Source organism: Arachis hypogaea, chromosome 16 (genome assembly GCF_003086295.3).
Source record: "Arachis hypogaea cultivar Tifrunner chromosome 16, arahy.Tifrunner.gnm2.J5K5, whole genome shotgun sequence".
NCBI classification, from domain to species: domain Eukaryota; kingdom Viridiplantae; phylum Streptophyta; class Magnoliopsida; order Fabales; family Fabaceae; genus Arachis; species Arachis hypogaea.
The window spans coordinates 35,088,708-35,102,957 of NC_092051.1; the positions used below are offsets into that span (position 1 = coordinate 35,088,708).

General features: G+C 28.2%; 1 protein-coding gene across 1 annotated transcript; it reads left to right on the top strand.

The window, feature by feature from the left end:
* The first annotated feature begins 12 nt into the window (after window positions 1-12).
* LOC112759014 (glutathione S-transferase L3) lies at window positions 13-2,712 on the top strand. Its single transcript, XM_025807822.3, has 9 exons — window positions 13-263; window positions 363-495; window positions 941-1,027; window positions 1,255-1,353; window positions 1,442-1,544; window positions 1,643-1,719; window positions 2,039-2,146; window positions 2,299-2,382; window positions 2,521-2,712. The coding sequence occupies exons 1-9, from the start codon at window positions 250-252 to the stop codon at window positions 2,527-2,529; spliced, it is 714 nt and encodes a 237-aa protein (XP_025663607.1). The 5' UTR covers window positions 13-249; the 3' UTR covers window positions 2,530-2,712.
* Window positions 2,713-14,250: the final 11,538 nt, after the last annotated feature.

The window sequence follows — 14,250 nt, forward strand, 5'->3', positions numbered from 1 at the left end:
GATTTGGACTCTATATCACAGGTGTTAGATATTTATTTCTTTTTCTGGCAGCAGGTTAAAGTATAACTTTTCCTAATAATAATAATAATAATAATAATAATAATAATAGCATTAAGCCATTAATTAATATTTTTAACAAGTCGTCGTCATTGCTGGCGCATACAAGACGACTCTAAAAAAGTGATATAAGAACCTATTCCGTTCCACCCACTCCATCATCATAACCATTTCATAAAATCAGTAGATCCAATGGCAACAATAGCGTATGTTCATTCTCTTTAATCCTTTTCATGTACTCTTTAATTTGTTACTTCTGTGCCTGTTCATCCTGATAGATTGAATTGTTCTTTTTTCTGTACAAGTGTGCAAGAAATTCGACCTCCCACTCTGTCTGCAACCTCAGACCCACCACCTATCTTTGATGGAACTACCAGGTTGTACATCAGTTATTCATGCCCTTTTGCGCAGCGTGTATGGATCACTAGGAACTACAAGGTTTACTTTGCTTTCTGTTAATGATTTCTTCATGCTAACCTCTTTTTATCACTATCATTTTGATGTATTCCTTGATAGCGTAAAATATTTTAAAAGAAAATTTGGTTCATTTCTGAAGCAGGCAATACCTAATTAAATATATTTGTATGGCACTAAAATTAAATTCTAAAAGTAATTTAAGTCAACTTGAGTTGAGAGCACGTAGTCAGTTCACTTATTTTTTTAAATAAGTACCAAAAGATTAAAATTTCACTTGTAATTTATTGTTCAGTAGTAGATCCTTAAACAAAATTTAAATATGTAACAGATTAGTCTTTGATTTGTAGAGTCAAAGAATATTGTAAAAAACAAAAAAAAATCTAAAAGTAATTTTGTTATGTTTATTTTTAATAGTAATTTGAAATTTGAGTATTTATTTTACTCTTTCTCATTTAAACTTGGTTAGGGATTACAAGAAAAGATCAAATTAGTTCCTATTGACCTTCAGAACAAGCCTGCTTGGTATAAAGAGAAGGTCCACCCAGAAGGCAAGGTACGTGGGAAACAATTTACAATATGATAACTACTCATATTAAAACGTCTCTCTGTAAATATGAAAACTAAAAACCGAAACATCATTTGACATGTTTGACTTAATTACTTAACATAGCACGTATCAACATTAAGATCTACTTTACATAAAAATATATTCTAACAATAACGTAAAATTGACCAAACTATCTGATTAATCTGATTGATGCTCCTAATTATATTGTATAGGTGCCATCTCTTGAACATGACGGCAAGATTTTGGTAGAGAGTATTGACTTGATCAAATACATAGATGTCAATTTCGAAGGACCATCTCTATATCCTAATGTAAGAAATCAAATCCCTTCTATTCTATGACCTTTTTTCTTAAGTTAGAAAATATACTAATAATATAAGACATTATATATTATTTCAGGATCCTACCAAGAAGGAATTTGGTGACCAGCTAATTAAGTATGTCGATATTTTTACCAAAGAGATGTTTGGATCATTCAAAGGCGACCCTGTAACGCAAACAAGTAATATAAGAACAATATGTGTTTCTGAATTACTAGAATAAGAAAATGATGACAAACATTATGATACACATTTTTATATTATTTTTCATTTGAATTAGGTGCTACATATGACTACCTGGAGAATGCTCTTGGTAAATATGAAGATGGCCCATTTTTCCTTGGTGAATTTAGCTTGGTAAATTGAATCAAACTTGAAAAAAAAATCAAATCAAATCAAATACTACTATTATTGTTCCTTTTTATCTAGCAGCATTATTTTTGGGTAATGCTACACTAAAGAGTGAAGTCTTAGTGAAAAGTAAAGTTTTTTTTTAGTAAAAAAAAAGGCATAAAAAATTTTATTATGTACTATGAATTATGTACACATTTTTTATAAATTTAGTAAAACTCTTCACTCTTTATCTAATTCTATACTTCACCAAATTTTTTTATGTACAAATTAATTTGATAAGCTTTGAAATATTTGATGAATGATGTTAATAATGAATCATCAGGTGGACATTGCCTATATCACATTTGTTGAGAGGTTCCAACTTGTGTCATCAGAGATTTACAAGCATGACATCACTGCTGGAAGGCCTAAACTAGCTACATGGATTGAGGTAAATCCAACTGCCATTTTAATCCGGTTAGAAATTATTATTATTATTATTATTATTATTATTATTATTATTTTTTTTTTTTTTTTTTTTTTTTTTTTTTTTTTTTAGCTAACAGGTCAAACTTTTTTTTCCTCTTCTTTTTCTTTTTGCAGGAGGTAAACAAGAATAACGCATATAAGCAGACAAAACCTGAAAATCCACAAGAGTTCGTTGACTTTGTCAAGAAGCGTTTCTTGGTACTGTATATGTATATATATAATATAAACTAAAAAATAGTTATACATGGATATGTTTATATATAATCAAATTTCTTTTTTTGATGGTTTGGTTTCCTTGTTTTTTCTAAGTTAACTGTAAATATTGCTGTAATGCAGGGTCAGTAGAAAACATGAGATGGCAACAGGTGTTTGAGAACTCTGAGGGGCATGCAATATGAGTAATAATGTTTGTGCACTATCTGAATGTATAATAATGTTTCTGTAACAGTGTTTAATGTATTGTATAAGTGTAAACACTAAACAATATATCGAATCATATGCTATATAAGAATTTAATGTTTCTCCTCAGTTTAAATGTTTCATGCATGGTTTCTAGTTTCATATTCATATTATAAAAAACAAAAGTGCATTATTAATTATATATTGATATTGATAATCAGCAATTCAAGAACGAGTGTTCCAACAAGGAGCTTCTTTTATCAGAAATTTTTGGGGCGAGTTTTTTGTTTTAACTATTACCGTATTTTTATAAGATAAGATTGAGCTTGTATTTGTCAGAAATATTTTGATAATTAATCTCTTTCTTTTTCTACCCAAGTAATATTGTTGGTGGGAATGATGGAAATGATTAAATGAGAGGGGAAAATGAAAAATGATTGACGAAGTGGGAGGGATCATAGACACTGTAGTAGTTATTTATTTATTTGTTTTAGTTTTCATGGTATTTTTCAATTTAGTATGTCAAAAATTAATTCATTCAAATTTAAATTATATTTAACGATTTAGTACTGATTAATAAATTGTTGCATACACACGGTACGATTCAAATCTCACACTTACTTAAGCGAATGAATAAGTTGGTTATTCGACCAATTCAAATTGGTTATTATCTCTTTTTTTCTGACTGAATGTAATACTAGTTCTTTTTACAATTTTTTGTTCTAGCTTTTTATTCTTCATACAAATTCTGCAGCATTTGTTTCTTGCAGTGAAAGCTACTCCAAAAATCTCTATAAGCTTGAGACATGATAAATAGGATAAGTGTTATTTATGTAAGATAGTGATCTTGGCACCAATTAATTATGGAGTTTATACTTACATTCAATGAAAGCACCTACTTTTAAATATGTTCAAATTTGAAGGTGACGTTAGCTCACATATGTCAAAGATAAAATCATAAACCATGCCACTTGTCTAAAAGAACCACTTTCTCTAATATAGCTCTTTGATCCTTGATGGTTGTTATGTTGTTCTTGCTACTGGTTTGTTGCTGACTTGTGTTCTTGAGGTCTTGGCTTCCTTCCGTGGTTGCTGACTTGCTGGGTTTTATTTTTATTTTTATTTTTTGTTGTAATGTTATTAACTTATTATCGTGTTAATGACTTAATTAATTCAATTGTTCTTATTATATTTTTTGTTGCTGCTCGTTAGAATTAGCTTTTAAGTATAATTTTTTTTAAAGTAGGAAAGATTGTATCAAATATTAATCAAGAAGCATTTAGCGATAACAATGCGTTTGGGGATAAATAACACATTCGGCTTAGAGATATATATCATATATTGCTTTACAAATAGTGAATAAAAAGTTAGAGAACCAATGTTTGTTCATATTTTTGGAGGAAGAGGAATTAATATGATAGAAAAATACTTGACAAAATAGGTGGAGAGATTAAAAAATAGGTTGTAACACCCTATTACACAGAGCTTTACGCTAAAGCAGATGTGGTGTGGTATTACAACCTCTAAAATAAAATATATATACGTATAATAATTAAAAGAATATAGTATACTAGGAACCTTGAAGAATAGGTAAAATAAAATCGTAAATTAAAAGCGCAACACTCAAGAATAAGGATTACTTGCGTACGAAGAAAGTTAAGGTACACTAACATATGTATGTAAAATAACGAGAGTAGAGAATCAAGGTACAAAATATCAAGCTCCGAACTCAACTTGCGAAGCTAAGGCTGGCCAGAGAATAGTCATATATATACATATAAGAAACCATAACCCAAAATACATAAAAGTAACCATACTTCTCCATAAACCTCTATAAGCTCCATAAACCTCTATAAGGTGCAAAAGTAAAATATATATACTTAGGGATAATCTATACATATAGACATAACAAAATAGAACAAAAGTAGAATTCCCAAAAAGCCCACTTCACTGCAGAGAACTCTAAATGCCTAGTGAGGTGCCTCTCTACCTGCATCTGAAAACAGAAATATCCGTATGGAATGAGAACCGGGAGTTCTTAACATGATAAAGGTGCCGCATACATAAGATATAAGGCTCCGAGAAAGCCAGAGGCAATTCTAGAACGTCGACACTCAAATTATAAAACTTAAGAATTAAAACAGAAACCATAAATCACTACAAGAAAAAGCAATATTTGTAACAAAAAAAGAGGCCGTTGCAATATGTCCCGTTACGAAAAGTTTTCGTAACAAAAAATGGAACTGTTACAATTCAAAGTAATATTTTATAACAAATTTTTCTGATGCAAAAAATCAAAAGTTGTTACAAAAGTGATAACAAATTTTGATCTTCAAAATATTTTTTGTGACAATATATTTTTTCCTATCATAAAATTTTGTTACAAAATATAACTTGATTTTGTAACATTTTTTTCTTTAGTTACAAAATACTATTTATTTTGTAATAATTTTTTTAATACAAATTATACACATAATTTGCCAAATTATATTTTTTTAATTAATTAATATATTAACTAATTTACTTAACAAGTCAACATTTATATAATATATAATAACATAAATAGTTCAAATATCTTTTATTTAACTAAGATTGTTTTATAAATCTTCAACATATAAACTTTAAAGTACAAACTAACAAGACACATTGAAGAACCCTAATGTAGATACATAGGACAAGAAAAACAAGAAATTATAAATCTCCAAAATGTAATAAGTGCCACACAAGTGCCACACACCATCATGTTCATACAAGTTCCATCATGTATGAACAAGGAATTACAAACTCCATCATATTCATCCAGCTCCTTTTTCATAGAGAAACTTCTAATAAGTACCACACAAGTGCCACACACCTGAAAAGTTCACCAACCAAAAAACAATAGCTTAAATTCAAATCAAATCAATAATGTTTCAAAGTACAAAAAAAAAGAGAAAGAAGGAGGGTGACTCACCGAGCGGTAGAATGAAGAGTGAAAGTGAGGATTACAATTAGTAAAAATTATATATTAGTTTTATAAAAAAATATAAAATAATATATATCATTTTAAAAAATTAATCATTTAATCTTGAATTTTTTATAAAAAATAATTAATTAATACAAATAATATTTTAAAAAATTAAATTTTTAAAACAAAATAAAATTATTTTAAAGATTTAAATATTTTAAAATAAATCTTTTTAGTTACAAAAATTCTTGTATTTTTAATAAAAAATAAGAGTAATATAGTAATTGCAAATTAATTTTAATTTAATAATAATTATATAAAGATATTATTTTACAATAAATTCTTAAATTATTTTTAAATAAATATCTTAATTTTAAGAATTAGAGTAATTAAATTAATTATTCTTGAAATATTATTTTATTATTAATTTATAATTATTTTTAAATAAATACTAATTAAGATAAAATTAGAGTAATCAAATTAATTTTTTTATTCATAAAATTTAAAGTATTAAATTCAAAAGTCTCAAATATTTAAATTAAATTATATAAAATTTTTATATTTTTTTCAATTACTAAAATTTTAAATTATAAATAAGAAAAAACTCGTTTAATATATAACTCTCTAAAAATTCATTTTGAATAAATATAATAAATCATAAATAATTTATTATTTAATTTTTAAAGTAATTTTAAACTCAAAGTATCACTAAATTGACTTAAATATTTTTAGTAAAATAAATTTTTAAATATAAAATCTTAAATAAATATAATAAATCATAAATAACTCATTATGTTAATTTTTAAAAATTTGAAGTCTTACATTTAATATGTTGAAACAAAATTTTTTATTAGTTACAAAAAATCTTTGAATTTTGTGACAAATAAATAAGTTGTTACAAAAATATTGTATTTTGTGACAAATTAATTTTTTGTTACAAAATATTTAGAGCTTTTGAAACAAATAGATATTTTGTTACAAAATGTTTTGAACTTTTGCAACAATATAATTTTTTGTTGTAGAACATTATAATATTTTGCAACAAAACAACAATTTAATACGAAAGTCAACATAATTTATAACAAAAGAAATCACGTTGTTACAAAATATTCAAATGTTTTGTAACAAATTTTCTTGTTGTTACAAAATATTCTTATTTTGTAACAATAACTAATTATTGTTACAAAAAAATTTATAATTTGTAACAATTTTAAATTTGATACAATTTTTTTGTTACAAATGTTCCATTTTCTTGTAGTGAATCAAGGTGGTTTTCTAAGACTTCCTAAACTTAACCAAAACTTTAACCTAACCCTCCATCATCTACTTTCCTCCAAAACCTCTATCTCTGGTGGAATCACACAAATAAGCAAGCAGACAATGACAAACACAATTAGGATACAAGTAATGCAGATAGCACGTATGACAATTAAGCATATTAAAATCACATAGGCACTCCGAATTAGAGCATAACCAAGCAATTCAAACATATGCATATGATGCATGCCTATCCTATGACTGATGAGTCTCATCAATTGGTTATCAAGCCAACCCGACAAGTTCGGCTGCTAAACCCTGGACTATCTCTCATCGCGCATCCCCAAGAGTCTATGCATAACTTTTTCTTATATATAAATCTTGCTCATTGGGGATATCCTTCCTGGGAATTTATACATGCCCGGTCACCCTTATGACGTAGGATCAATAGAGTATCGAGTCTCAATCTAGAGCACGTGGTGGCAAGCCACTGCTCTTTACCTAGAAAAACTCGTATCTCAGATAAAATAAGTACATAAACCACTTAAGCATTCATATTCAATTGTAATCATTTCATAATCATTCATTATAGCCATAACATCACTTATACATCATATATTTACATTTTTATACATAATTCATCATAATCCGGAGCAAGTGGGGCAAACCATACCCTTGTATCTACCCGGGGAGCCTCTATACTAACCAACCTGAAGCAAGTGGGGGCAAAACCACAACCCTTGCATTTACTCAAGAGGTACGTTCTCATATGCCCAGGAGGAACAAAGGAGGGGATCCTAACCTCTCACCATCTCGCTGGAGACGATTTTACAATACCAGAAGAAACAAAGAAGGGGATCCTCACCTTCCACCATCTCCTGGGGTCGCACTTTCAAGAAAGAGTGCTCGGATGTAACAATTATTTCTTTCCTTAATCAGCTTTATAATATAAGAATTGTGTATATATATATATATATATATATATATATATATATATATATATATATATATATATATATATATATATATTTGAATGCAACCTATCTTCTAATACCTAATTCATCACTTCTCAAGATTTCTTCATCTCCAAGTTACCACCCCTCTGCTGAAAACAGGGGTCACACGTACGCGTGGGTGAGTTTTTCCTTGTTCGCGTACGCATGCACCTTGCTCGCGTACGCGAGATGCCAAACTCGAAAGGGTTGGTCGCGTCGCGTGCAGGTGGTCGCATATGCAAAATATGCAGAGTGGCAAAAATGTTAAATGCTACAGAATTTTAGTTTTGCACTCCGAACTTTCGACATACATAACTTTTTCGTTTTAAAACATTTTTCATCCATTCTTTGAACGGTATAAACTTCACGGACCCAATTTTAATATGAAATATATTTGAAACAATTTGGAGATCTGGAATCCGAGTTATGGCTCACCGAAGTTTGGCCAAAAATTAGATTTTCACAAAAGTTCGTAAACCTCTATTTTCACCAAAATCAGACTCAATATCAACATTCTATACATACATACAGCACCACAGCATACCATTTACAGCACCACAATCCCCACATCCTACCACAATCAATCATACCTCAATTTTACATAATCTCATACATAAATTCCTCAATTAACCAACAAGATCATCATTAATTCATCATATACACACATTCATTCTTAACACCTTGTCAATCATCATTTAGCATTCTATTTCCATCCCCAATATCAAACAACATACCAATACTCAACCTAGTTCAACAATTATCATCAAGGCACTAAGCAATTAACATACTCATGCATTTTCACATATCCTATGGTCATCTAGTCTAAGTTTTCACAAGACATTATATATTAAATACGAGAAACCAAAACCATACATTGGCCGATTTTCTCGTATAACCCAGAGACACCACTAAATGGCACAAAACTTAGTCCCAAGTATTCTCAATCTCCAAGATAATAGCATCCAAAGCTCCACCAAGCATCCAACACTCACAACTATGTTCCAATTTACATATATACACACCTAACACATATTATCACATATACAGACTCAAAATTCAATACCCAACACACTTAATCAAGGAATAAAATAGGGTTCAAGGATTCTCATCTTACCCAAGCACCAATAAAGCAAGATTAAGCATTTCCTTCAAGCTAATCGGATCCTATAACATCAAGGAACAAAATCTCAACACTCTATCCATTGAATTTTCGAAAATTTGGGGAAGAAAGAACTGAGATTAAAACTTAAGACTTCCTTACCAAATTAAGTAATGCGCTTTGTAGAACTTGTCACCGCGGACGTGTGGTCGCAAACAGTGCAGCGATCGGAACTCGGAGTGAGAAGATATGGTGATTTGAATCAAAGCCAAGGGTTTTGTTCTTGCTCCCCTTGCCTTGAGCTTGCTTCAGCATTTTTTCTAAATGGAGGAAGAATAATGATTCTTCTTTAAGTGTATTGGTGGGCTGAGTGGGTTCGGCCTTGGGCCTAATATGGGCTCGGTTCGATCAGTTCGCCCAGTTCATCCCAAATTTGGGCCAAATTCTTTAAAATTAGTGTCAAACTTCTTATTTTAATTAGCCCTATCTCATTAAAGTATAAAATTTATATTTTGAATTTTTTTTATAAAAATTTAATTTATTGATTAATTATTTGCTAATTTTACGGGTTTTACATAGGTGGCCACTTAAATGAAGTCATAAAAAATGACTTCCGCTGAAGGCACCTCTCTGATTGAAACAAGTGTTCCACATGATTTATTTTTTAATTTGGTCTAATTTTTAAATTTATCTATTGAACCGTATTAAACCAAATTATAGGTTTAAATTATATGGTTCAAATTAAAGAATATCAATATATCTTTAGGTTAATTTTTTACTAATAAATTTACTTAATTTTTTTCTCTTTCAATAATAAAAATAAAAAAAAACAAAAGATAAGTTATAATTTGTATATCTAAATATAAATAAATTATAATAAAATAAATCATATTAAAAAATATTAATTAATTAAATAATTAATTTAAATCTAAAAAATTAGACAATTATTTATATTTATAATTAAATTAAATATTTACTATGTGTTAACAATTATAATTTTATTAGTTATTGAAATACTTTTTTTAATAAAAATTAAGAGTTTGAAGTTAAGAATGGTGTTTCAATTGTAATTAATTGTTAAGTATATTTTTTATTTAAAATAAAGTATTATTCATTTTAAAGTGCACTATTATAATTGTAATTAATTTTATATTAGAGCATTTCCAATGCTAATTCTACTTTTAATTTTATTTTGGATTTTACAAAAATATTTGTGAGACCATATATTATAAATAGTAATTTGATGAAATTCAAAGATAAAAATTTGTTCCTGTAATATTTAGTCTTAATTCATTTAAAATTTTATATTTTTTAATTATTTTCTCATCATAATTATACGAATAATAAAATTTTAATGGTTCTCCATCAAAGTGATATCATATCTCTAAAATGAATTTAGAATATGATTTAATCTAAAATTTTTGTTTGTACATATAAGTAAATGATAATTAGTAATTCGATTGAATAAAAAGTTAAGTATAATTTAATTAAGTTCATAATCATAATAACAACAAAAAAAAAATGTTAATTAGTTCTTAATATCAAATTTAGAGTATAATTTGATGTCATCATCTAAAGTTGTATTTTACACTTCTAATTAAGTATCAATTAGTGTTTTTGAATTTTTGATCGAACTTAAAGTATTATTACATGTAAAAGTTCACTCTAGCACTCAAATCTAAGTGTTGTTTTGTTCTTGAGATCCAATATAACTACAATTTGATGTAAAGTTCATTCTTAAACCTCTAATTAAATGTGAGTTAGTGATTTAGATTAAATTTAGAGCATCACTTTAATTTTGATGTGACATATGCTCTTACACATCTAACTAAGTATCAATTAATAATTTGAATTAAATATAGAATATCACTTCATATATAACTAAGTGTGATTATTATGAACATACATTAAAAGTTAATTTGTTCTCGAGCTAACAATAAGAACATTATTTGATGTGAATTTTGTTATTATTTTTCTAATTAAGTATTGATATCAAGTTTAGAATATTTTTTCATAACAAATTTACTCTTACATCCAAAAATTAGCATAATTTGTTTTTCATGAGATTAAATTTAGAATATGAATTGATGTGAAATTTTATACTAAAAATCTTAAAAAACTCACTTAAATTTAGAGTATGATGATTTGATCTAAAAATTTTGTTTGTACATATAAATAAATGATAATTAGTGATTTGATCATATAAAAATTTAAACATAATTTAATTTGAAGTTCATAATCATAACAACAAAAAAAAAAGTTTTAATTAGTCTTAATATCAAATTTAGAGTATGATTTGATGTAGTCATATGAAGTTCTCTTTTGTACTTCTAATTAAGTGTGAATTAATAATTTCAATCAAACTTAAAGCATTACTATATATGAAATTTACTCTTACACTGAAAATTAATATTAGTTAGAATTTGAAATCTAATATAGAACATAATTTAATGTCAAGTTCACTGTTAAATATCTAATTAAGTGTGAATTAGTGTTTTAGAATAAATTTAGAGCACCATTTTATATAAATTAATGATTAAGATGAAATTTAAAAAGTAATTTTGATATCAAATTTACTCTCATACATCTATTAATTAGTAATTTAAATTAAACACAGAGTATCACTTCATATATGATTATTTGTAAACCTAAAATCGAAAGTTAATTTGTTCTTGAGATGACATTTAGAATATTATTTGATGTAAATTTTACTATTATTTCTCTAATTAAGTGTTGATGTCAAATTTACAATATTATTTCATAGCAAATTTACTTTTACATCTAAAAATTAGCATCAATTTTTTTTTTGAGAATTTAGAACATGAAAATTGATATAAAATTTTTATTAAAGATCTTTAAAAAATCACTTAAGAAAATCTTTTAAAAATTTACCCAAACAATTTTTTATTGTATTCAGTTATCTATTTTTTGAAGAAAAATTAGAAACTAATGTGTTGTCCAAAGTAGATATATATGTCAATTAATAATTTTTAGGGTATTTAACATTATCAAAATTCATAAATGAATTTGTGAATTTGTATTAATATTTGATTTGTAGATACAAAAATAGTTTGCAATCAATAAAATATTACTTTACATTCTTTTTATTCTTTCATTAAGACACAAATTAAAAAAAATAATAAATAAATTTTTTTAAAATACTCTTATTATTTACCTTTTCCTTCAAACCATGGTAAATACTAAAGGAGTTCTTCTAATCTTTCGAAAATCTCTAATCCCAAGTCCTAAAATATTTTGACATTTTGTATCAGAATGACTAACCCTAACCCCAACCCCAACCCCAACCCCCTATACAAATTTCCAAATCTATGCACTTGATGGAGGTGGCTACTGGCAATATTAACAGCGTGGACCTACATTCCTCTCTCCTTGACTTGTTCCTTCTTTTACGTTGGTACTCATATCTGCTCGTGGGAGCTGTGCTCGCGTTCTTCTCTGTTCGGAGTCTTCAACTCACATGCTTAGTCTCTCTTCCTCTGAAGTCTGAAGCCTTGTTCCTCTGGGTGCTCCCGTGCTTGTTCGTCTTCTCTCACGGTTGCTGGAGAAAGTTGCAAGTCAGTTTAGGTAGGCGGTCTCCTGTTATTATGTTTTTGGCTTTCCATTGTGTATTGTCTATTTCTACTGGCTTTCTGTTATTTTATGTATAATGATTTTATTGGTTTATGTTTAACAGTTTTCTTCTCAAATTACTTGGAGAACATAAGTAAAATTGCTCCCTGAATCATTTACATGATTCTTTTGGCATTTGAAATAGTTGAATGTTGATTGACGGTGTTTAAGTAAAGTTTCTATTTTTTTCATTTTTTTTATTTTCTTCTACTTCCTTAATTTTTTGCCCCTTAGGTGACAAAAGAAAAGACGAGGAATAGAATCATTGCACTCCAATAATTAATGTTGCCATTTGAAGAGGTGAGTTTTCCAAAGTATTGTGATGAAATATATTTCTATAGTCTCATTAGATGTTGTTATAAAATCTATTTCTATAGTTTCTATTTGGTGTATCTCCTGGTGGTGTCGTTTGTGTTTTAAAGAAGCGACTTCTTTTAGTGATTCCCTTACAAAGTTCATTCGAACTATTGTTGCTAAGGAGATACGTGCTTTATCCTCTACAATAAACGATCAGGGAAAAAAGATTGATGCAATCTTGGCCATTATTTCATCTGGACCCAGATCTGTTGCTGTTCATGATGATGATGCTAATGCTGATGAGAATATTATCGTGAATGGGCCACCTCCATCATTGATAGCTCAGACAACCGCAACAAACGTTCCATAGCGTCAAAAATCATCAAGGTGTCCTTTGGATCAAAAGTACGAACAGATTGTGAACCATCCGGTCCGTTGAGTGATCATGAAATAAGTGAAAACACTGGCTTGAAACGGCGTAAAAGTACCACTAAACGCAGAAGTCAGAAAGCAACATCATCGATTAAGGTTAGAAACTCAATTAATTGGCTTGATTTAGATGTTCATCTTTTAACATGGATTTTCTCCATAAATAAACTGAAAACAGTGAAAAAAGGGTTTTACTTCCCTCTTCTGATTCACAAAATCCTAAAAATAAAAATAGAAACCAACCACGCCCTTTGGTATGTAGATAACATCATCTCACTTTCTAATTTATTTAAATTATTGCTAATGAATTGATGTGGAAAAAAATGAAATGAAAGTCAGATTTTAAGATTTTAGGATTAAGTTGAAAAAAATAACAAAATTAAGCAATTACAAGTACTTAATCAAAAGCTCTATACTTCTGTGATTTACTCTTAAAAGAACAGGACATATCTATAAATAATATTTAAATAGGCAAAAGAGATTATTCGTTATTTTTTTCAATTTTTTTTACGTTAAAAATCCTCTTTTGACGTAGAAGCTACATCTTGTAGAAGAAAATCTCCACGTGTGGAGACTTTAAACTACAACGAGGACGTCCATGGCTATACGTAGATGCCTACGGTAATATTCTCCTCTTTCCCTCATATCCTGATGCACTAAGTACTCTGTGTCTCTGTTTCAAATACTTATACACACTACAAAAAAAAGGTATATGGTCACGGTAAAAAAACCGTGATCATAGCTTGTGAAAAGGGTGACCATAGGTCTATGGTCACAGTTTTTTACCTATGGTCACGATTTTTTCACTGTGGCCTATTCTGGCATGGCCATAGACCTATGGTCACGATTTTTCTATTTATGGTCACGATTTCTATGGTCACGATTGCAGTGATTAAATTCTGGCACTTTAGGCCACATATTTTTGCCATGACCATAAGTTACTCTATGGTCACGCGTAAAAACCATGACCATAGCTTACTCTATGGTCACCCATTTATTAAAACTGTGATCAT